The 26,443-nt window shown below is 27.5% G+C and overlaps 2 protein-coding genes across 2 annotated transcripts; one reads left to right on the top strand and one right to left on the bottom strand.

The window, feature by feature from the left end:
• The first annotated feature begins 227 nt into the window (after positions 1-227).
• Brf (Brf RNA polymerase III subunit) lies at positions 228-24,907 on the top strand. Its single transcript, XM_070306977.1, has 15 exons — positions 228-407; positions 813-1,023; positions 1,106-1,187; positions 1,280-1,416; positions 1,643-1,759; positions 17,999-18,148; positions 20,502-20,595; positions 20,690-20,819; positions 20,957-21,053; positions 22,104-22,265; positions 22,354-22,430; positions 22,675-22,909; positions 23,852-24,002; positions 24,085-24,266; positions 24,375-24,907. Exons 2-15 carry the CDS (start codon positions 813-815, stop codon positions 24,500-24,502), a joined length of 1,953 nt encoding a protein of 650 aa, XP_070163078.1. The 5' UTR covers positions 228-407; the 3' UTR covers positions 24,503-24,907.
• On the bottom strand, positions 5,293-14,950 carry Lute (BTB/POZ domain containing protein 3 lute). The gene is made up of 7 exons (XM_070306978.1): positions 14,704-14,950; positions 12,170-12,457; positions 11,951-12,098; positions 10,879-11,095; positions 8,442-8,628; positions 6,762-6,940; positions 5,293-6,182 (listed from the first exon to the last, which is right to left on the bottom strand). The coding sequence occupies exons 1-7, from the start codon at positions 14,798-14,800 to the stop codon at positions 5,718-5,720; spliced, it is 1,581 nt and encodes a 526-aa protein (XP_070163079.1). The 5' UTR covers positions 14,801-14,950; the 3' UTR covers positions 5,293-5,717.
• Positions 24,908-26,443: the final 1,536 nt, after the last annotated feature.

The following is a 26,443-nucleotide window of genomic DNA, read 5'->3' as shown; positions in this document are numbered from 1 at the left end:
GATTACGTAGCATGACGAAAGAGAGCGTTATGCTCTGTGCGAGCGAGAAAGAACGCAAGGGACACGAAACAGAGTATGTCCTTTTCTACGTGCGTCTTTATCTCCACTCCTTAAATAAAGGCAAACGCTCGGTCTAGATATACTATGTCTATGGTCTAGATATACTATGTCTATGGCCTCACCTCTCATTATGTCACTATTTCTTTTCACTATAGTTGCGTGTCTCAGGAGTTGCACGTGTCAAGGAACTTAGTTGTTTGATGTATTTACAATTGTGTGTAATTTATTCACGATTTAAGAAATATATATATATATATAACGATATTTTTGCAATATTTGGTGAATATTGACTATTGATATTAACTTTGCAAAAGTTTGTTGTGTATTGATAAATACAATTATCAAAGGTATGTAAAATACAATAATGTAATGTACATTTTCGTAATGCTCATGTTTAATAAATATTAGGTTTCTATATTACAAAATTTGTTTACAAAAATTAATTTTGTTATAATTTTATGTATTGGAATTAATTTAACCAGATCATATATTCTAATATAACAATGTAATATAAAATGCGAGTTAATGGAAAAATTAATAAAATTTGATGAGATTATATATATAATCTGTTTATCGTGATATCATGTTTAATAATAAATAATAAATAGACATACATAAAGATAGAAAATGATTTATTTTATGTCAGTATTTTTTATTGGAAATTTTTGTAATGAATCTTTTGTAATAAGTGAAGTGAAATAAACAATAAATAATGAACAAAAATTTATTATATGTTTATATTATTGTAACAGATGTCTGGAAACAAGTGTCGTAATTGTGGGTCTACAAATATTGAGACCGATCCTGCACGTGGAGATGCTATTTGTATGGAATGTGGTTTTGTATTAGAGGATTCAGTTATTGTTAGTCAACCAACTTTTGAGGAATCATCTTCGGGTAAAATAATGCCTAAATACTTTGTCCCTAATGATAGCACAGGTGGTGCTACAAACTTTGGTGCACGTAAGTTATTTAAATAATTTTTTTTTTTTCTTCTTTTGAAGATTACAATATAAAAATCAGCTAAAATCTTTTTAATTTACAGGTTACTTCAATGAAAAAGAATCCAGAAAAAACACCATAGAAAATGCCAGGAAAGGTATAATACATCTTGGTCTGCAGCTAGGGTAAAAATTTCTTGTATTTCTACGATGTATGCCCATAATTGCATGAGTTTTATTTCTTAAATAATTTTTATAATTAAAAATTTTTATTTTAGCTTAGACGAGAATGATATCAACATGTCTGTGACATTTTATAAAATGGCTTTAGATCGTAATTTAACACGTGGGAGAAAACAGGTACATAACCAGGCTGCCTGTGTGTATATTACTTGTCGACATGGAAACAATACACGTATCCTTTACATTTACAATAATGCAAAAGATTAATATAGAACTTAATACTTTTATTTTTTTTTCTATTTTTGTTATATGTTTGTACAAATTGTCTTTAATGTACAGTTGATTTGCATTAATGTGCAATTGAATTTGTTTATTAAGTCATATAAAGTATAAATATATATAAAGAAATATAGAAAAAAGAATGTAAAAGAGATATAAATTCTTAACAATTTATATAGTTCTTCATCCTATTATGCTTATCGACATCAGTGATATTCTTCATATTTGTGTTTATGAACTTGGACGGACATATCTGCGGTTTACACAAGCCCTTGGTGTCAACATAGTCTTTGCAGGTAAGCAACTTGCATATGATATAATTTTATATGTAATAATTGATAACTGTATAAGTACTAATTGATACATATTGTGCTAAAATGCTAGCAATATTTTTTATTTATCTCATTGCAATACTGAGAATTAAATAAACTTAATAGTTACATGTTTCAATAAATTATATAAGATTCTAAATCTAAGAACATAATTTTTTATGTTAATATATAAAACAAATAAAAGATTTGTTATTCTATTATTTACTATATAATCAGTTTTATTATATGGATAAATGAATTATTTACATAAATCTTGGGACTTCTTTTGTTTTGGATTAAATCTGAGCTGTGTTCTAAAATTCACTGTCTGTATTGAAAATCTATAATATATGTTACTTTGTGAACTATAGATTTTCAGTAGGCAGTGAATTTTGGAACATGGCCTTGATTAATAAAGCATAATTTTTTTTTTAAACTCTGTTACATAGAGGCATAGTTCTTAAAATTTGTTGTGTTATTTAATTATATTGGCATTAATCAATTATGCAATTTATGAAGAAATCATTATTTTTGTACATGGTAGATATTTTACTCCTAATATCAGATTTTTATATATGTATAATTTAATATTATAACTATATATATATATATATATATATATATATAATAAAATAAATTATGGTACTTTCTGTGATACAATTTAATTCTGTATTTAACACACACACACACACACACATATATATATATATACTGGGTGGCCCATTTTAATCCATCCAGTCGAATATCTCAAAAACCAAGCCCGGAAGAGAAAAATGTTTCATACAAAAGTTGTGTGGCTTCAAGGGGGCCATAAGATGGTGACAATGATTTGACCTTGGAAAATCATTTGAAGGTCATGTGAAGGTCAACTTTAAAATCTTAAATGGAAACCCCCATTTTTTATTTAGTATTCTTGTAGCTGACATCGAGAGCTTTCCAAAACACTATAATAAAGAATTTTTTTATTAAGTACTTTTTGAGTTATTTTATATTATAATCTGACATATTTTGATATGAAAAATTAAATATCTCGTAAAATATTTAGTTTTTGATCATCTTACCGTAATACTTCTATATACAGAATAATGAGACAAATAAATTAGTATAAAAAAAATTGTTTTTAAGAAAATTATTTACAATGTATTTTTTTAAATTATTTTTTTTTTTTTGGCACTAATTAATTTGTCTCATTATTCTGTACATAGAAGTATTACGGTAAAATTATCAAAAACTGAATATTTTACGAAATATTTTATTTTTTATATCAAAATATGTCAGATTAAAATATAAAATAACTCAAAAAGTACTTAATAAAAAAATTCTTTATTATAGTGTTTTGGAAAGCTCTTGAGATAAGCTACAAGAATATGTAATGAAAAATAGGGGGTTCCATTTAAGAAATTAAAGGTGTCCTTGACTTGACCTTAACGATGCCATCCAAGGTCAAACCAATGACACCATCTTATGTTCCCCTCAAAACCATACAATTTTTGTTGAAAATGTTTTTCTCTAAAATACTTAGTTTTTGAAAGAAAAGGGGTGTACGGGTGGTCTAGGACACCCTGCATATACACATACAGGATAATCTATAATAATTGGTTTACTATAATTTTCTTAATTAACAATGCAAAAAAATGGTAGAGAGAAAAATTGAATAACAAAACAATGATTGTCATAAAAATGACCCCATTTTTTTTTAATATAGCAATGCACAGATGAATATAATTACATTTTTTTAAAGGAATTACTTATTGTTGATTGGATGTCACAGATTTCTATATATTATGGACCTCTAACAACAATATTAAAGATGATGTAAAGATAGCCATAAAAGTGGACAAAATATATTGGGTTATATGCAGGCTGATTCAGAAATACTTACACAAACTTTAGAAGTGAATTCTCGATACATATACAAGAAAAAAATACACATGGGCCCAGTAATGTCTGGTGTATGAGTTATAAACGAAAGATTTTAATGACAAAAATTGACAGAATATATCTATAATGACACATGACCAATGTAATATATCTTTAGTTCAATTATTTATCTACTTACAATTCACAATAAATGTTCAAAATGTTCTCCATCTGCTTCAGTGCACGCATGGACACGTTGGATCATGGATTGTTACATCCTTTCAAAGATCCCATAACGATTGCAAATGGTTTCGCAGGCATCTAAGATGCATTAATGAACCCTCTCTTCATTTGCAATTCCAGTTGCATAAACTATCCCCACAGGCTTTTAAGTATCCCCACAGATAAAAATCTAATGGATTTAAATCAGGCCATGGTACTGAATTGAATGTAATCTTTCGATTATAACTCATAAACCAGGTATTACCGGATATATGTATATATGACATTTTTTTCTTGTTTATGTGCGGAGAACTCACCCTTAAAGTTTAGACAAATATTTCTGAATTACCTTATATAGCACAGACTTCTACATATCATACTAGACAACTACATATCGCTAACACGGCTAATGTCAATATAGCCGTGTTAGCAATATAATATAATAAATAAAAGTCTATGATACATTAACATGATATATTCTGCCCATCTTAAATATGACCATCCTTGCATCATCTTTAGCATCGCTGTTAACGGCCTAATATGATATTGTACATATATATATATATATATATATATATATATATATATATAAAACATTTTCATATAAAATTTTTATATTTTTTATATTGAGAGGGGGGGACAGAGAAAGAGAGACACTAATTTTATAAGTGTTTAGTTTGTGATATTTCGATTAGAAATTCATCTCTTTTCTTTACATTATATTATTATTCTAGATATTTACAATTTTTAAACAATCATGTTTTTTACTCAAAAGGACCATCAAATTTTTTGTGCAATCAAATAAAAGTATATAATCAAGCATATAAAAGATACGTATAAAAAATTAGATGCAATGTTTTCCATCATTACATAAATTAACAAATAAAGGATAGGAAATATCGAAAATTTTGTCAAAGTTACAGTTAAATGTTTATATACAATTAAACATTTATATACAATTAAATGTTTCTATAATACAAATAATGATGCCGGTGACAAATTTTAAACACCAAATATATAAAATTTTGAAAATATAAAAAAAATTTGTAATAAAAAATTTAAATTAACTAGCGCACGAATCTAATTTTAAATATAATTATTAATTGTTATTTTTTTGAGATTGTATAATATTATATATAATAGATCATTATTTTTCTATTATTTCTGAACAATCGTTTAGCCAGTAATATATCGAATATGTTAAAATTTTACTATTCTTCATATTGAAAAATCTTTTAGCATTATGCTTTGATCTCATTTTCTAAGAAATTTATAATTATTAGTAATAACAAAATATAGTAATATTTAACTTGTATTCTAAATTATATAAAGATCAATGAATACAATTTCTTACATATATATATATATATATATATATATATATATATATATATATATATATATATATTAAATTAATAAATTACTTATAACAGGGATATATGAAATATCAAACTTGAGAATATTTCTCTATTAGAAATAATTTCGCTCATTAATGTAATGATCTTATAATTTTACATCGATATTTTAAATTAACTATATCTACAATAGAAGAAATTGCTTTTTGTGAATTAACTCGATACCAGTTACATTTCTGAAAATATTATATACTATCTTCTATTATTTATTTTCGAGTATCGTCTTTTAAAATTTCATAAATGTACTTTTACGTTTGATATAATTTGAATATCGAATATTTAAGAAGTATTTCAATTTGAAGTTTGAATATTCAGTTCATAGAGTGTACCTATAGAATACACGTTCTCTCCCACGTTTCAAGATTTGGCAGAATTGCAACGAATAATCTGAATATTTTTTCGTTGCAATCTATTAATTAAACCATATGTTCCGTTGTAATTTTCCGTCAGTCATCGGACGGCGGTCCATAGAAAATTAATTCGGGAATTTGTCCACCTTGTACACCGGTACCGTTAGTGCTTTCGGAACTACATTGAAACTGAAAATTTACACTGCCAACTGTCGCTTCCGACATACCTTCTTGACCGAAAAAACTCAACTCTCCACCGTCCAATATTGCACTTGCTGTATACGAACATTCTGGTTCTATTTGTATCGGATTCTCGAAATACACATGAAACGTGTTGCTCGAACCGTCGGAGAAAAATTTAGTATTGTTTTCTGCCAAAACATTCCCGAGCCTTTTGAGCTCTATTTTAACATTGTAATCTGCAGCACCAGACGAACTTCCGTATAAACCGAAACCCACTACAAATATTCTTTTATCAACGCTAAATTGAATCGAGTCGCAACGACCTCTGTATCGCCATTGATTTGATCTATATGCACAGGATTGAAATCTATGACAAACCTGCGAATAACAGAGATAATCATTTATTCAAAATTATAACTAAAATAATATGGAATTGATTATCATTAATAATACTGATAATACAATGCATATAAATTTGCTCGATATAATAGTTATCAGAAATAGATAAGTAGTTTCTGTGAATAGAATATGCTTTTCTTATATTTAAAGGACATTAAATTTTCATCTTCCTAAGCTTAAAACGAACAAATGAGCGAAAAATCTAGTATTTATTGTTATGTTTATCTGATAAAGTTAATACATTCAATCGTAAGAACCTGGAAGAACTCTTTGATAATGACTCAGTACGCTCGTTCTTTATTTGCTCTCCTTTTCGATGCGAGTCGTCAACATAATTTATGGAAATTTTTTAAAGATAAATATTCATCCATACACACACATACGCACTATTAATATGTCACTAATAACTGATCAGGCGTCCTATTCACGGAGCCTACTACACTATTGATATTCATTTAATTTTATAATTTTTTCTCAAAAATCGAACAACATAATACGAATGCAACCGAAGGGAAATACATTTTTTTATTTTTTCTACATAATATGAATTTTACTTACTTGAGTTTTTAGTCCTTGACGTGATTTGATAGGAAAACAAAGTTGTGGCTTGTTACTGGCTGTGAAATGCAAAAACAAATCAATTGTCTCCTGATGTGTCAAAATTCCTATCTGTGCGGCATTATTTGCAAACTCTTCCAGATTCATAGCAGGAAGTCTAATTAAATATAAGGCAGACCCTAAAAAAAGATAGATACATTTATACACACGCATACATGCACATTTGAGATCTATTTTAAATTGTACATAACTATATTTCTAACATTCTAATATTTTTGAAACTATTTACTTTCGAAAAAATAGTTATAAAAGTTTACAAATAAAAGTTATAAAGAACATATCTTATGGCCGACAAAATTTTATTTCAATAGAAACGTTTTAGAAATTTGAAAGTTATTATTAAAGTAAAACTACGTTGATCATAAGATATCTTCTTTACAACTTTTGTTTGCAAACTATTTTTTTCAAAAATGAATTTTGTGTGTTTATGTGCGTGTATGTATGTATGTGTGTAAGTAAATGGGATATCTTATCTATATATATGCGTGCGCGCCTACATATACGAACATATACACAAAGTATTCCATTTTCAATAATACAAAATATTTCAGAAATATTGCATTATCGATAAAATGTTTCAAACAAAAATATGATATAAACGTGCGTGTATATATATATATATATATGTATATGTGCGCGCGCGCATGAACTATGAAGTTTATGAGTTGTTATACGAATTAAAAAAATGAATGTTTCTAAAATCATTTTAAGGATGTATGTGTCATGTCAAAATATCGACAAAAGCATGAAAATTTCGTAGACTGTACTACTATTTCTTCTGAATATCTATGCAAAACCTGAATATAATTCTCTTAACGGTTTGGAAATTATTTAAGTTTATAGTTAGTATTGATTCTTATGGAGAATCGTACATTGTAGCACTCATTGACAAATTTGACAATAAAAATATTGCCAACGAAATAAAAATTTTTATATATATTAAGAAAACTCTAATAAATATTTGTGAAAAACTTGAGTTAGATCTCCATTTACTCGTTTAAAAGTTCTCTCTTTCTGCAAATTACTTTTTTTTCTTTCTTGCAGTTGATTTCAGGGGATATTCACGATCAAAAGTTTTTGCTATAAATTAGGAAAAATATTAATTACAACTATATATATATATATATAATTTTTTTTTTTTTTTTTTTAAACGTTAAAAACTATATTATTTTGTGATACTTTAATCCTTTTTACAATCCAGATTTATTTGATTTTCTAAACAGTATAAACGTAAGAAATACGATCTTTAAATTTCGAGCTTTTTGCTACTATTGTACAGCCAGAACATTTTTAAATGAAAAATGTATACTATAAACATTATATAGATTTAATTCGTAGCGGTTATCCAAATGTTGCTACTCTATATTACTGTCAACCGTTATTTTGAACAATTTATGTGCTTTTTATATTTCGTTTTTTCAATATTTATAGTTTAATATTTGTTTTTGTTAATAAAAAGTTTCACATAACAGGAAAAATTGTACTCCTTACATTTTCACATTTTGTATTTAAAATAATTTCAGAAACATATATTTTCATAAATAACAATTGCGATTGCGCGCTCGCGCGCGCGCGTGTGTGTGTGTGTGGTGTATATGTGTAAGCATTCTCTGTTCTTACCTAATAATTGCCTTTGATTGACCGGAGTAGGCTCAAGATCTTGCCGTATGCATTCCGCGGAAGCCCATCGTAATGCAGCATTCCATATATGAATTTCTTTGCAGTTTAGTGTCTCTCGAGATAAGACAGATTCGAGTGTATGAATGTCAATGTCCACAAAACCCTCGGATCTTAATGCCATTTCTGCCTGTCATACAATAGTTTTTGTATAATGTTTAAGCTCAATGTCATACATTGCTATTACTAGTTTTATTTTTTCGATAACTATTATTTGTACTTTTATAATCTAAAATTTATCTTAAAAAATATATATGATTTATTAATTTTCTTTAATAAGAATTATATACATAATTATACGTTTTTTACGCGTTTAAGTATAATTTTACAATTATGTATGTAACAATTATATCTTTTATCAAAATATGTATTAATTTATTTTATTTAATTGTCATATAATATTCTTGCAATGCATTAAAATTGATTTAATATAATAGATAAAATCTTTCTGAATTAATATAACATTTTTGTTTTTTGTATTTAATTTGTATTATGCTTACAATAATGTTGTTTATATTAATATAGAAATTGTATCAATATTTGCATTATGAATGGATATTGAAGTATTATATGTATATGTAAAATCTTTTTATAGAAGTAATGATATAAAATTTAATTTATAAAATAGTATAATTATAAAGGCTTGATGCATAAAAATGGAAAAAATTAACAAGATATACATTAATCGTACAATTTTATATTAATGTATTAGAGGATCTCGTATGTTGCTACAAAACTAGTTTATTATAGTGTTGTACATAAAATATAACATTTCTACTATTTATTCAAAAAGCCATTTTATTGAAATTATCTTGTCTTATTTAATTATTACATACTTAATGTAACGTTTTATAAATCTGCTCTTAATAAAAATGATAATAAACAATATATAAGTATGTATATAAAGGTTTGCAGTTTTTTTTTTTTTTTTTTTTTTTTTTTTTTTTTTTAAAGATAAAAAATGTATTGTTAATGAACACATTAATATATAATTCATATATGTAAAATTATATATTTTTTATATAATTATATTATATTAGCGTATAAATTTATGATATTGATACTAAAACATCATGAGTAAATAAAATCTATCCAAACATGTGATTGGCATTTAATGATAACTATATATTAGCACAATTCTTTGTGTATGAATAATATTGTAATAACAATCTTTAGTTTTGTGTGTACGTGTGTGTTTGTAAATATTATATCCCTAAAAATATTTATTTTAATGAGCTTAAGATATATATATATATATATACAGAAAAATGTTCTATAAATCGTATTTTATATCTGAATTGCGTCTAATTGAACACAAATATAAGTCAAAATTATCTCGGAAGATATATTATTTTTCCGCGACATTCTATATACATACATATGCACGTCATGTATATCCATGCATGCGTACGTGTGTGTACGTGTGCGTGTATGTGTGCGTGTAGCCTAACTAGACGAAAATATCCTACAGACAATAAACATTAATACAATGTTTTTAAATGATTACAAAAAAAATAAAATTAATAAAAATGCCAAATAAGAGCCGGCGCAGTAAGTAGAGCATATAAACTTTATTTTAAGTCAAAAGATGTGTATAAGCGACATATATATATCGCTTATTATACATATGAATTTGAACATCTTTTGACTTAAAATAAAGCTTATGTGCTCTACATATTTTGCCGACTTTTGTTTATCATTTTTATTAATTTTATTTTTATAAATATATTCTTGAAAGCATTTAAACATTTATATTTTTTTAAATAATATTATTTTGCAATGCTAATCTGAATTCTTGTAAAGGGAATTTAAACAATATTTCTTTGTAAATAATCTGTGATCGTATACTTAAAAACAATTCAATACATTTATATATAAAAATCTGTTGCTTTTTATCCGTTTTCACTTAGCTGATTATTTGATTAGTATTCGTTGCTACCCTAAGGACATCGTTACGATTAATTTTACCACATTCATAATCATCTATTAAATTATCTTGATATGTGATGTTTTGGGTGACCTCAACATGATCCAATTTGTTATCCGAAAAATAAGGCTCACTTCGCGTTCGGAAAAGTGAGAACGATAAATGTTCATCCGCGAGGATGTTTGTACAACAGTCATTTTCCGAGAGACTCAAGCAATGCGGCACCATCGATAATGTGCCCTTGAGACGTTCGCAATTGTTATCGCTCAATCCACTATTGCGATACGCGTTTTGATATAGAAAATGATCGAATTTACTGTCGTAAGCACAAGAATGTAAACTTGAAGTACCATTGATTGAGTCACTGGAAGAACCCGAATCATCTTCCAGCGTCTCGTCCAAACTCTTGTCATTCAAAGCAATAGCTTTTAGTGACCTTTGGGTTTGACTTACTTGTGCATCGATCACCTCCCAACAACGTTGCATAAGATTAGGTTCTTCGAATAATCGAGACTGACTCAGAAGTAAACATGCGTTCTTCGCCGTCAAACTCGTTTCCAAATAATTGACGCATGCCCGTGCTAAGTGTGGAACTATGTATTTTTTTGCAACGTATAATGTGGCCAGAACTGTGTCCGCTTCCAATTGCACTTCGTCGCAATACATATACCTTGAAAAAAGTATATTATAATAATATGGATATATAAAGGGTGATTCAAAAATACTTGAACAAACTTTAGGGGTGAGTTCTCCATACAAAAACAAGAAAAAAGTGTCATATAAACATATGCCCTGGTTAAATATCTGGTTTATGAGTTATAATCGAAAGATTACATTCAATTCAGTACCATGGCCTGATCTAAATCCATTAGATTTTTATCTATGGGGACGCTTAAAAGCTCTAGTTTATGTAACTAAAATTCCAAATGAAGAAACGTTTCACCAATCGTAGATGCTTGCGAAACCATTTGCAACTGTCATGGGATCTTTGAAAGTTTTCGACAATCCGTGATCGGATGTATCTTTACGTGCATTGAAGCAGGTGGAGGACATTTTGAGCATGTTATGAGATAACAAAGTGAGTAGATAAACAATTGAATTGAAGATGTATTACATTGATCATGTATCATTGTAGATATAATCTATCAGTTTTGGTCGTTGAAATCTTTCGATTATAACTCATAAACCAAGCATTACCGAACATATGTGCATATGGAGTTTTTTCTTATTTATATGTGGAGAATTCACTCCTAAAGTTTGTATCAGTATTTCTGAATCACTCTGCATTTTTTTTCTTCCCTTAATGGAAGATGCATATTTTTTCTTGGTTTCGGCTCTTTTTTTAATGGTAAATAATATAGCATGTAACATAAACTAGAGAAAACTAAAAATTAAAATTCTAAAATCTCGGAATCTATAATATCTATAATATGCTTCATATTATTTATTTATATTTCCAATAATTTCTGATGATATACTTTTTGTGATCGGTGCTTTTTCCAAATTATTCTGAACTTATGCTTACTTTAATAGCGCGAGAAAGGCAGCTGGTTCAACATCAGGAACTTCAATGTCTCTTTTATTTTCTGGTAATCCTCCATAGAACATAGCATAAAATACAGAACTACCAGTAGCAAGAACATATTTATGTGCTGGTATAATTTGTGTGTGGCCTGTGGTATTAATGTATAATATTAACATTTTCTCCATAAGTAATAGTAAAAAAAAAAGAATATATAAGTACCTGGACTGCCAACAATAAATATGATATCGGCCATGAGATGATTATTAAACATTGCCGCATTCCGTTCTCGAACTGTAGGTTTTGTTGCTTGCCAATTAGGATCCTGAGTGCAGTCTCCGGGTGATGGTAAATTTAATTGAGTTATAGGCGATGATAAGGAAGACAAAGGCGATGCAGGAGCACTCAATGGCTGATTTATCGTATTGGTTTCTTCGCGTTGTAGTACGATAGATGAAGAAAGGGGGCTTACCGATGGTGGCGAATCTGATGTATTGCTTGGAGATTCCGCTAAGATAAAAAAAAAGATTTTATATTATACAGGGTGTCCTAGACCACCCGTACACCCCTTTTCTTTCAAAAACTAAGCATTTTAGAGAAAAACGTTTTGAATAAAAATTGTATGGTTTTGAGGGGAACAGAAGATGGTGTCATTGGTTTGACCTTGGATGGCATCGTTAAGGTCAAGTCAAGGACACCTTTCATTTCTTAAATGGAACCCCCTATTTTTCATTACATATTCTTGTAGCTTACGTCGAGAGCTTTACAAAACACTATAATAAAGTATTTTTTCATTAAGTACTTTTTGAGTTATTTTATATTTTAATCTGACATATTTTGATATAAAAAAACAAAATATTTCGTAAAATATTCAGTTTTCAATAATCTTACCGTAATACTTTTATGTACAGAATAATGAGACAAATCAATTAGTATAAAAAAATAATTGTTTTTAAGAAAATTATTTACAATGTTTTTTTTTTTTTTCCCCACTAATCGATTTGTCTCATTATCCTGTACATAAAAGTATTACGGTAAGATTATCGAAAACTAAATATTTTACAAAATATTTAATTTTTTATATCAAAATATGTCAGATTAAGGTATAAAATAACTCAAAAAGTACTTAATGAAAAAATAGTTTATTATAGTGTTTTGGAAAGCTTTCGAGGCAAGCTACAAGAGTACTAAATAAAAAATGAGGGTTTCTATTTAAGATTTTAAAGTTGACCTTCACATGACCTTCAAATGATTTTCCAAGGTCAAATCATTGTCACCATCTTATGGCCCCTTTGAAGCCACACAACTTTTGTTTGAAACATTTTTCGATTTAACGCAATGTTTCTGAGATATTTGAGTGGGTCCTTTAAAATGGGACACCCTGTATATAAACTACACTTCTGTAAATTTTAAACAAATTCTGAATATTATTTCCATTTGTTTTGGCCATTTGAATACGTGGTCACACGTTTTCCATAAGATCTCGGGTTAAATAGCTGCAAATTAAAATCGTCATAACTTTTGATCGCTTCAGTGAATCGATTCAGGATTTTTTTATAAGTTTCTGAACATATGTAAGAACATTCTGTACAATTTTGGTTAAATTCCTAATATTTCAAAAATAGGTACAAAATGTGTCATATGTCAAAACATTGACAAAAGCATGAAAATTTCGTAAACTGTACTACTATTTCTTCTGAATATCTATGCAAAACCTGAATATAATTCTCTCAATGGTTTGGAAATTATTTAAGTTTCAAGTTTGTATTGATTCTTGTTGAAAATCATGTATTGTAGCACTTATTGACAAATTCGAGAAAGAAAAAAACATAGCCAGCGAAATAAAAATTTTCATATATATTAAGAAAATTCTAATAAATATTTATGCAGAATTTGATTTAAATTTTCACTTACTCGTTTAAAGGTTATTTATTTAAAAAATTGTAGAAAAATATTATCTTCCCTTCTCTCTTTTTCTGCAAATTACTCGGTTTTTTTTTATTTCTTGCAGTTGATTTCAAGGGGTATTCACGATCAAAAGTTTTTGTCATATAAATTAGAAAAAAAATTAAATACAATTATTTTCTTTTACGAAGACGTTAAAAATTATACATGATTATTTTGATACTTTAATCCTTTTTATAATCCGGATTTATTTGATTTTTCAAACAGTACAAACGTAAGAAATGTGTTTTTTTTTTTAATTTTGACATTTTTTTTGCTACTATTGTATAGCCAAAAACATCCTTAAAATCGATTTTTATTTATTTCTGCTTGAGAAATACATAATCAATTATGTACAGGTTATGTAAATCTGTGGATTTTTCTCTAAAAACATTGGGTTCGTTCAGGAGACACAACCGTTGAGTAGCAATCGAACGTGATTGGTTCTTACTTCTAGAACCAACAAATCAACGTCGAGTGTTGACAAGACGATGCTCAACAGTTGTGTTTCCTCAACGCGCCCATTTTCTGCATCTGCTTGTATGAACTCATATACATATATAATCTAAATTAGCATTTTCTTATAACAATATAAGAATATGTCAACTACCGTGCATTCTATATACATACAAATATGAATTTCTGGAACGATTTGCGCTTTTTGAAGATGATCGGCAAACAATAAAAATTCACACTCACGAAATCAGGTGCGACATATATAAATAGCAAACTTGCTTATTCGCGCGACATACGAACAAAGCAGTTTTTCTCTTTTCTCTCTCTCTCTCTCTCTCTCTCTCTCTCTCTCTCACCGTTCATCCAGGCATTAGTCTGTTTGACTGCGATGTTGTCCTGAAAGCGCTTCATTGGCTTGGTAGAAATCTTCGAGTACAGATTCGACATTGCCATCGTCGTTAAGTTTTGCTTGACGTTAATCTTTCGTCGCGTTGTAACTCGTCCTCGGCGCGTGTGACACAGAACGAGTCCGAGAGCACCGTGTGTTGTCCGCTATACAGCCGCCATTTCTTGCACACAGACGCTGTTTGAGTTTGAGAGGCGCCGCCACTCGCCACTGCCAGCGATGCCGCGTCGGTCGATAGACATATCGAACGACAAAGAGAAAGACGGCACACGAAGCACGCACACAGATTTGTGTGTGATTGCCATTTTAGAATAAAGAAAATGAAATATCTTGTTCATAGACATAATCAAAATAAACTGAGAATTAATGGCGAAGTAGGTCTGCAGATGTAAAAACAAAGAAATGAAGGATCATAATGGAATTTTATTTTTATCTAAAAGAAAAAAAAGTGGGGTAATCAAAACAATTGAACGTCCAATGAGAGCTAATCGTTCAATGAAGAATAGGACAAAACATATAATTTTTTTTTTTTTTTTTATCTTGATCAGCAAAATATTTTGGGCCTAGATATGTGATTTTGTTCTTGCCACATATATTTTTATATACAGGGTGTCCTAGACCATCCGTACACCCCTTTTCTTTCAAAAACTAAGCATTTTAGAGAAAAACGTTTTCAACAAAAATTGTATGGTTTTGAGGGGAACATAAGATGGTGTCATTGGTTTAACCTTGGATGGCATCGTTAAGGTCAAGTCAAGGACACCTTTAATTTTTTAAATGGAACCCCCTATTTTTTATGGCATATTCTTATAGCTTACCTCGAGAGCTTTCCAAAACACTATAATAAGCTATTTTTTCATCAAATACTTTTTGAGTTATTTTATATTTTAATCTGACATTTTGATATAAAAAATTAAATATCTTGTCAAATATTCAGTTTTCGATAATCTTACCGTAATACTTTTATGTGCAGAATAATGAGACAAATCAATTAGTATAAAAAAATAATTGTTTTAAGAAAATTATTTACAATGTATTTTTTTAAACAATTTTTTTTTTTTTTTTTTTTTCACTAATCGATTTGTCTCATTATCCTGTACATAAAAGTATTACGGTAAAATTATCGAAAACTAAATATTTTACAAGATATTTAATTTTTTATATCTAAATGTCAGATTAAAATATAAAATAACTCAAAAACTATTTAATGAAAAGATAGTTTATTATAGTGTTTTGGAAAGCTCTCGAGGTAAACTATAAGAATATGCAATAAAAAATAGGGGGTTTTATTTAAGAAATTAAATGTGTCCTTGACTTGACCTTAACGATGCCATTCAAGGTCAAACTAATGACACCATCTTATGTTCCCCTCAAAACCATACAATTTTTGTTCGAAACGTTTTTTTCTAAAATGCTTAGTTTTTGAAAGAAAAGGGGTATACCGGTTTAGGATACCCTGTATATTTTCAAGGAACGGATTATTGTGTCTATTATGAGAAACTATGAAAATGTGTGCATGTGTTCATATTGTACATGTAAATATGTATGTGTGTTGGAATAACTATAAACTACTCTAATTCGCAAATTACAGTCAAAATATGAAGAAAATATGATGTCTACTCTCTAGAAAAGTATGGAAAATCAAGAATTCTTATGGATTTTTTTTGTATCTGAAAAAATCGGGGAATTTTTTGAAAAATTATATGATAATTTTTCTTTTATATTGTAAGCGATCAACAAGCCAAATAAATTATGTGTTTAAAAATATATCTGACTCTGTTTATACAGGGTGACACGCAACGAGCGCCCACGAAGTACATAACGTTATTCCTTACCAAAAACTAAATCGAAAAATCCTGAACCATTTCTTCTATAATGCTTAATAAAGGAGTTATTATTGAGTAAAGTCTGGCCAATCAGCGCCGATCTTTAGCCGGGCGCAGTGAGCTGCGCGCTGGTAGGGTGCGTGACCGTCGCGGCTCCGCCGCTAGCATAGAATGTTCTTACGCGCCGTAATAATAGAAATAATTTTTTTTTTTACAGTATTTTTACAGGGTGGACAAAATAGAAACGAATTTTTCTCCAAAAATATTGTTTCTAGAGAAAAATGTTTAAAATAAAAGTTGCGGTATTTCAAGGAGGACATAAGTTGATATTATAGGAATGTTTGTAGGTAACGGTTTTCAAGGTTATTTCAAGGTCAACTTTTTTTTTTTTTTTTTTTTTTAAATAGAAACCTTTATTTTTTATTACATATTTTTATACTCTTTCTTAAGACCTTTTCAAAACACTATAATAAAATATTTTTTCATTAAGTATTTCTTGAGTTATTTTATATTTTATATGAAGAATTTTATATGATTTTTAATACAAGAAAAAATTATTTCTATTATTACGATGCGTAAAAATATTGTTAATGAGCGCTCATCTACTATCAGGCGGACGGCCGACGTACACCCTAAAGGTCGGCGCTAATTGGCAAAACTTTACTTAATAATAACTTTTTTATTAAGTATTATAAAAAAAATGATTCTGGACTTTTCGACTCAATTTTTGATAAAGAATAACGCTATATACTTAGTGGGCGCTCGTTGCATGTCACCCTGTATATTTAAGATCTTAACAAAATATTGAATATCCAATACATATTCTTTATGTACAAGAATATGTATTGGATGTTTTTTTCTTCCTAAATAAAAAGCATTAGAAAACGCGTATAATAAAAAATCTTATTTTAGAAATTTGCACCAAAAATCTTTGAAATATTCTCTTTGACCTGAAATTTTGAATAAAATATTTACAGGATCAGGGAATTTTTTATCAAATTTGAGTAGATACTCTGGAGAATCTCACTATAATTTTAATATTCATAATGGATGGAAACACGTACAATACGCTAAAAAATGATTTTTTGGAAAAAAGGTCAAAATAAAATAAAAATTTTAGAAATTATTAAGGCTTTCAAAAGAACCACAAGTTTAATTTTTAAATAATCGCGGGCTAGTAAGAGTCAGACGCAGATGGTAGTACGTCAGAAAATTTATTTTTCTATGAAACTGATTAGGGTACAAATTTGTAATAAATTCTTCTTTACTCCTCTGAAAAGATGAAGGCGAGAAAAACATCATGGCGGAGTCGCTGAATTGGGAATCGAATGAAATGGATTTAAAACTTTCCGTGTGATTTAAAATAAAGAAAAGAATACGAATTTATATGACAAATATATTTTTATCTGTTTTATGTAGATCCTTGTTTATACATCGAGAAGTTTGCGCAGAAACTTGAATTCGGCGATAAAACTGATGCCGTAGGTAGAACAGCAACCAGAATACTTCAGAGAATGAACAAGGATAGTATTCATATTGGTCGTAGACCATCCGGTCTATGTGGTGCAGGTAAAAAATTTTATTTTGAATCAATTTTGAAAAAAACCAAGACGGCAAAATATTCTGAAAAGATCAAATTAGAAACTTGCACATTACTTTCTCATTATTTTATTTCGTTCACAAAGCTCCTCAGAGCAAGTGGGTTTTTCAATTTTGGCTTTCTTATAGAAGAAGTTTTGTAAGCGAAGTAAGAAGATAAAGAAGCCATGTGCAAGTTTCTAATTTGCATACAACCTAGGATATTACAAAATATATTTTTAAAAATTCAAAGATTTACATTTAAAAAAGATTTTAAAATAGAATTCAAAATTTCATAAAGAATAAACTCTTTCATCAAATCTCATTAAATTCAATATTAACCATCATTTAATTTAATGATATTTTATTCATGTAAAAAAATTTAGTCCGATATCTTAAAATTTGCGGAAGTTAGAATGTGCACAGTCAATCCGTACACACAAACATATACCTATACAGCACCGAAAGATTGCAAAAACGTTGCATAGACCTTGCATTGAAACATTGTAATATTGCATGGAAATTGCGAAATGTTTCTGCAATGTTACCGCAAGTCTGCGGCAACGTTGAAATGTCCGCCCTTAGAAATATGACAATGTAATATTACAGTAATGTTACGGTGCAATGTATTTGTAATATTGAAATGCGTTGCTACAAATATGCAGAACGCTTTAAATTTGATAGATAAACTTTGAAAATATATAAAGACATCCAAGAGAAATAAGAAAAAAAGATTGTGAATTTACGCAATTACGAGTTTTTTTTTTTTCTCTTGGATATCTTTATATATTCTCGAAGTTTATTTATTAAAATCTGAAATATCGTGCATATTAAAAAATTATTATCAAATTTTTGGTTTTATATAGGAATGGAAACTATTTAAGAATTTCCTGTTATCTAGTTAACATCGCTATTTTATAAATAATTTACAAGTTTAAGAAAATAGTAATGATTAAATAATTTCATTCATAAAAGTTAAAATTTTACTTATATAGATATTAGACTCTATTTTACATCTTACGCAGACAATTAACGAATAATTTTAACTTTTTTGGATATTTATGTATCCGATTACTGAACAATCAGTTCAATATCTGAATTCCCTGTGTTGGGATTGTATCGGATAAATCAAACTGATAAAAATAGTTATATCTTTAATCTTATTAGCCGCTCTTTGCAAGCTTTATGTAATCATCGTCACTAAAACTTAAATGCGGGATAGATAACGCAACGCGCGCCGCCTAGCGGTAAACAAACGAACTAGCGATTACCGAAAATTGTTTTATTGTAATGTTTTTGAAATATTGCTGTAACATTCTCATAAAATATTACAATTATATGTTCCAATAATGTCTGAACAATATTACATTGCAATTTGCAAGATTGTAATATTACTGCAATGTAATTGCAATGTTCTGTGCTGTATGGGTACAGACATTTTTTAAAAATATGATTTTTTAACGTTTTGAAACATTCTGAACACATTAGTATAAAAAACTGGAAAAAAATTTTGTCACGAAAAACAAAATTTCCTCTATAAGGAAGCAATAAAAAGGATACAGTGACATTATATAAAAATCAACAAAATATTAAATAATTCATTTAATGATGATATCATATCAATTTGATCTTGAATAGATTTTTAAAGATTATAATTATCAAAAAATTTTCAAATAGCAATATTTATTTTTTATTCTTATAATTAGTCGAGATGATTTCAAGATGCTGTAATTTTACTAAATTGTAACGATTAGAATAAAAGACATGTTTATTTTTTTCATAATAATTTTATTATGACCATTACGACTATATTATGTAAAATATCTTAAGCGGAAAAATAAAAGCAGGATATAATTAACAGGATAGACAATTTTGAATTGAGCCATGCCAATTTACGGAACTTACATTGGGAAGTGAGGCAAGAGGAAGATGCCAATTTTTCAAATAGAAACCTCTAACAAAAATGACACTCGATAAATTCTGAAGAGATAAATCCAACGACTTATAATGTTAAGGGTCTATTTTCGATTACAATGGAATTTTTGAAAATTGTCTCCAGAAAGTATTGATTTTTGTTCGATCAATCTGTTCATACCGATATCTCGACAATCACTAAAAAAGTTTGGCATGAAAAATAGAAATCATTAGTTGAAAATTTTTTGATGATCTTAACTTTCGGAAATTAATTCAGAATCACACTTAACAAACTCTGACACTTTTGAATGTGTTATTTAATATCCTAAAATTTTTTTATTTTTTAAAAATATTTTTTTCAAAATATTTTGCTATTCGGAGACTTTTTTGCGTGTATATGTATTTATGTATATATTTTTATTCCATACAGCTTTACTGATTGCTGCGCGATTGCATGAATTTAACAGATCACCTACTGACATTATAAAAATTGTTAAGGTACATGAATCTACTCTACGTAAGAGGTAAAATGTATTTTCGATATATTTATATGTTATTTCTGTCTATGGTAGCACATATACATATATAGTAATGATAGATTTTTTTTTATATATGTAGGTTAATGGAGTTTGGCGACACACCATCTAGTGCTTTGACTTTAGATGAATTTGAAACAGTGGATTTAGAAGAGGAAGATCCTCCAGCATTTAAAGCAGCACGTAAGAAGGATAGAGAACGTTTACAAAGGGTATGATGTTTTTTCTTTAAATTGTATTTCTTACTTTCTTACATGAAAGGAAAATATATAGTCTTACTTGAAAAAGCTAAAATTAAATTTAAGACAATCTTATATAGAATTTTTCTACTCTAGAAATGTCTTTTTAGTTAGAAAACATAGACGTGGAAATAAACGAACTGCAAGCAGAAATTGATAAACAATTGGAAGATTATAGAACAGGGAAAGCAAAGAAACGGAAGAATGGTAATTGTAATCTTGTACATTATTTTATAAATACAAAAGAACTAATTTTTTCTTATATAGATATAATTTTATATAATATAATTATAAATACATAAAATAAATATATTTAAAAGGAAAGGAATAAAAAAAAGATGGCAAATAAAAGCTAAAGCTAAAGTAATTGAGGCACAAAACGAACGCGAGAATCCAGCGTTATGTACTGCTCGTACTTAACTTTTGTTATTTATAGAGCGCTCCTTTCAAAACTTCGTCCAGCGACTCTCCGCATATCATTAGGCGGTCTTTTCTCACCGCGCGCTTATAGTCGCGCGAATTAGTCGATCTTTTTTAATTAATTTCTCAATAATTATTACGAAAATCGCAAAATAGTAAAGGATTTTTCTCAGCTTCATTTACTTTAGCTGCACACAAAAGGTATGATATGGTCAATATTCTGTATATGTACCACACAATGATGCTAAAATACAGATGCAATTTTATGTAAGAAAAAGAATAGAGATAGTAAGATATAATCTAATAGATAGAATCTATATAATAAATGTGAAGTAAAAAAAGTATAAGAATTTAAATATAAATAAATATAAGAATATAAATATTTAAAAACATTTTTATTTTAAAAATATGTATTTTTCATTTTTTATTTTAAATGGAATTAATTGGAAACTCATTTTACACATCTCTGGTAACTACGATGTAATAACGATATAACATGTGTTGTACATGTTATATATATATATATGTTATATTACATGTTATATTTATGATTGGGGAATTACAATTTAACCACAGTAACTTACTGGTAACATTTGTATAATATTATCTGTAATATTTAATTCTATATTGTACTTATATAATATTAATATAACGCTGTTTGCTAAGTCAGGATCATAACTTTGACAAAATGTGTCACTTGAAAATCTTTTAGACCTGATTATGTGAAAATGAATATTTCCCATAATATATTATGTAACTCTAACAGACTTAATATAACTATACTATAACTATAATAGAGGTATCTCTTACAACGTCTCTTACAAACATCTTTTACAGTATCTTCTATAGAGAACGAAGATGCAGATAGATTTATTCAGGAGAGTAATTTGAACATAATCCAACAATATGTTGAGAATCATATCGATGATCCTGATGAAAACTTTCAAGATGATGTAATAGATGAGAGTAATAGTAATAGTTTACTTATTACAAAGTTAGGTAAGCATCTATATAAAATTATATTACCATATATTTTGTCAGTTACAAAATTATTATACAAATTTGTAATTTCATGAATCGTGTACAGGTCCGGATATAGCGTCGATGATATTAACGAACAATCGTTCAAATGAACCAAAAGAAAAAGATAATAATTTGGAAAATGTAAGTATTTTTTTTTTGTCCTGAGAATTCAAATTACAATTATAATTATAAACTATAATCTTATTACAAATTATAAGTATTTTATTATTTTTTTAGTTTTATATAATCAAGTACTTTTTTCTTATTTTCCTTTTTATGTTTTAAATGTATAAAATACAATATAAAACTCGTTCTTATATATTGTCAGTTAATCTATAACATTATGTATTGAACATTTGAAATAATTAGGAAATTTTGTTGTTAGTCTTCTGAAGAAATTTATACAACTGATATTGATGACGAGGAATTAGATAGCTACATTCTGTCAGAAAAAGAATCGCAATCTAAATCTGCTCTTTGGAACAAAGTAAATGCTGATTATCTTGTTCAGCAAAAGGAAAAAGAAGAAAAGCGTTTAAAGGAGAAGGAAGAAGGTAAAAATGAAAAGAAAAGAAGAAAGACAGTTTCCAGGAAAAACAAAACACCTGCGAATACCGCTGGTAAGTTTATTTTAATTTTTTGTTTCATATATTGATATATTTATTGTATATATACAGGGTGTCCTCGACCATACGTACACCCCTTTTCTTTCAAAAACTAAGCATTTTAGAGAAAAACGTTTTGAACAAAAATTATATGGTTTTAAGAGGTACATAACGTGGTGTCATTGATTTGACCTTGCATGGCATCGTTAAGATCAAGTCAAGGACACCTTTAATTTTTTAAATGGAACCCTCTATTTTTTATTACATTTTCTTATATCGAGAGCTTTCCAAAACACTATAATAAAGTATTTTTTCATTACGTATTTTTTGAGTTATTTTGTATTTTAATCTGACATATTTTAATATAAAAAATTAAATATCTTGTAAAATATTTAGTTTTTTATAATCTTACCGTAATACTTTTATGTACAGAATAATGAGACAAATCAATTAGTGCAAAAAGAATAAATAATTGTTTTAAAAAATATATTGTAAATAATTTTCTTAAAAACAATTATTTTTTATACTAATTGATTTGTCTCATTATTCTGTACATAAAAGTATTACGGTAAGATTATAAAAAACTAAATATTTTACAAAATATTTAATTTTTTATATTAAAATATGTCAGATTAAAATACAAAATAACTCAAAAAATACTTAATGAAAAAATACTTTATTATAGTGTTTTGGAAAGCTCTCGATATAAGAAAATGTAATAAGAATATGTAATAAAAAATAGGGGGTTCCACTTAAAAAATTAAAGGTGTCCTTGACTTGATCTTAACGATGCCATCCAAAGTCAAATCAATGACACCACGTTATGTACCTCTTAAAACCATATAATTTTTGTTCAAAACGTTTTTCTCTAAAATGCTTAGTTTTTGAAAGAAAAGAGGTGTACGGATGGTCGAGAACACCCTGTACTATTGAGTTATTAAATCTTCTTTCCTTTAGGCGAAGCAATCGAAAAAATGCTGCAAGAAAAAAAAATATCCTCCAAGATAAATTATGAAGTGTTAAAAAGTATAAATAATCAACAACAAAGCAATCAAGAGTTACTTGCAACAAATATGTCAGAATTAGACGATGCAACTGTTAATAACCCGTTAGTACATATTATTTTACAATTTTGGCCAAATCAATTTTAATCGATTGACAAATGTATAATAATTATTACATTCAAATAGAGTAACAAGCAATTCTACACTGAAGACTGCAGAGGTTCCACTATCGAAAAAATATCGCTCTATTAAACCCAATACTGAGCAATTAAAGAGAGCATATAAAACAACAAAAAAAGAGGAGGAAGAATCTATGAAAAAAAAAATTAATTCAGAGGATGTAATTACAGCAGATATGTCCGAAAACGGTTGTGTAATCTTTTTCTAGTTTTCATTTTTAGGCTATTTCTATTTTATGATTGATTTTTATTATAGTGTTAGGTATTAATTTTATTAGTTTTTCATTCTTGTTACAGTTTATGATAATGATGATTATTTTGATGAAGAAGAACCTGACCCCACGGAAATATCACTTGGACAAATACTTGAATCTCATGCGACATCTGAAGATGAATTTTGTGATCATAGCTATGAGTATGAATAGAAATCTAAATATTTGTATACTATATATTTTAAATTTACTTATTTAATTAGTCAAAAAATACCCTTTTCTTAATATCCTATTAATACTTTTTTCTGTGCTGCTTTCCCACTATATTACATTAACCACTTAACTATCCAAGACATCTTGGATAAAATATATGTATCATTATATGTATGATCAAAACGACATCTTTATTTCGTGCATATACTATTAGAATAAAATGCATGAACTATAAAAATTAAAGAAAAGTGTTAAAAATAAGAAGTTTGTTTGGTACTAATAGAGAATAAGTTAGTCAACACTATCATTGTTATTAAAAATAAAAAAGTGGATATATAGCAACATGCTATTAAATGTAATCTTAAAAAGATAGTTGACATTTTTTATAGTGATTATTACAATAATTAATTTTTAACTGTGAATGCCATTAATCTAGTAAGATTTAAGACATTAAAAAAAATTTAATAACGAATAATTAAAGATTTTTGTACTTCGTTTTATGACATTGTTATTTATTACTGATCAGTATAAAAATAATAAATTTAGATATAAGTTGTAATTATATATATATATATTTTTTCTTGTTTATCAAAAATTTTCAGAAAACTTTTTTGCACAGGATTAGTAATATTAGTCACTTTTCCTAAATGAAAAAAGCAAATAAAATCTCGAAAATATATTTGTTTCATTGTTCTTAATTCTATTTCTCTTTGCATATAATAAAATAAAAAATCTATGAAATGTTTAGTATAGTATATTGGTGTGTAAAAAACATTAATCTCCCACCAAATAACAATTTTTATATACAAGGGTATTTATTTTTTTTTTTTGTAAATGTGTGTTATCTTTTTTTATAATTTATTATTATTATTGTTATTTCTATTGTTATAAAATATTTGTTTCACAGTATAATTTTACTATAGACTAATCATTATTATATTGATGGCTTTTTTAATATGTTAAGATTATAAGATACATTAATGTATACATAAAATAAAATTTTTATACACATACATGTTACATTGCTGAATGGGAAAATATAACATTGATGTGTTATGTTACTATTGTCTTGTGTTGATTAGAGATTCTTAAACAAAGATCGGACAACGCGTTAACGATCTCTTGGTTTGTTATTTTTAGTTGACTTGGGGCTGCACTAGGACTGCGCAGACATTGCAACGCTTTATTTTTTAACTTTATTTTATTTATATTATATTATTCACATCTTGTAAATTATTGTATATTAATTATTTTAATCTAATTTATTAATATGTATGTCGCGTTTTTTGTTTTTTTCTTTGTGATTTATTTTGTTATACGGACATCCGTTATTTGCTTCTTAAGTCCTTCTTATCGATTGTTTCTTCAATAAATATTTTAAATTTTCCGTACAGATTTTTAAAAATCTAATAAATGTCTTGTTATGACAGAAAATCAGTTAAAATTTATTAAAAAACGTATTTTGCAATATATAAGTAGACAAAAATTAAACCATAAATAAATGTAATAATTATAATTTTAAGTGTTAATAAACGTAAATTTTAATTTACATTCACAAATTATTTTAAAAATAAATTAGTTTCTTAATGATCAAATTATCAATTTCGATATATTTTAATCTTTAAAGAAATCACAAAAAATTTTGTTTATATTACTGTACAAGTAAAATATATAATTAAATTCAATAAACGATTTGCATGTGATTCAAATAATAAAGTAATCCGAAAAATATATTTCAGTTAAATTGTTATTGCAACAAATTTATTGCTATAAAATTGCTAATACTAAATATCAAAAACTGCGCATGCGCGAATAGACAATGACAGCCAGGTCACTTGATTCTATCTCTTTCTAATCGTCTGATATGTTTCCACTTACACGATTACCTATGGTTATCCCGTCCTCTATTATATCTTCTCTCTAGACTGAACTGGACCGCAA

Source organism: Polyergus mexicanus, unplaced genomic scaffold (genome assembly GCF_030449975.1).
Source record: "Polyergus mexicanus isolate NDT 795.1 unplaced genomic scaffold, iyPolMexi1.0 SCAF_14, whole genome shotgun sequence".
Classification (NCBI taxonomy): domain Eukaryota; kingdom Metazoa; phylum Arthropoda; class Insecta; order Hymenoptera; family Formicidae; genus Polyergus; species Polyergus mexicanus.
This window is presented reverse-complemented; position numbering and strand designations above follow the sequence as displayed.

What these genes read in the sequence shown, in the direction of transcription:
- Lute (XM_070306978.1), bottom strand. Translation starts at nt 14,800, where the DNA reads ATGGCAATGTCGAATCTGTACTCGAAGATTTCTACCAAGCCAATGAAG. An exon ending in ATTTATTGTTGGCAGTCCAG is followed by an intron (nt 12,099 to 12,169) that starts GTACTTATATAT and finishes TTAATACCACAG; the next exon opens with GCCACACACAAATTATACCA. An exon ending in GTCAAGGACTAAAAACTCAA is followed by an intron (nt 6,183 to 6,761) that starts GTAAGTAAAATT and finishes TGTTATTCGCAG; the next exon opens with GTTTGTCATAGATTTCAATC.
- Brf (XM_070306977.1), top strand. Translation starts at nt 813, where the DNA reads ATGTCTGGAAACAAGTGTCGTAATTGTGGGTCTACAAATATTGAGACC. An exon ending in TCGACATGGAAACAATACAC is followed by an intron (nt 1,417 to 1,642) that starts GTATCCTTTACA and finishes CAATTTATATAG; the next exon opens with TTCTTCATCCTATTATGCTT. An exon ending in AAGATAATAATTTGGAAAAT is followed by an intron (nt 22,431 to 22,674) that starts GTAAGTATTTTT and finishes TTTTGTTGTTAG; the next exon opens with TCTTCTGAAGAAATTTATAC.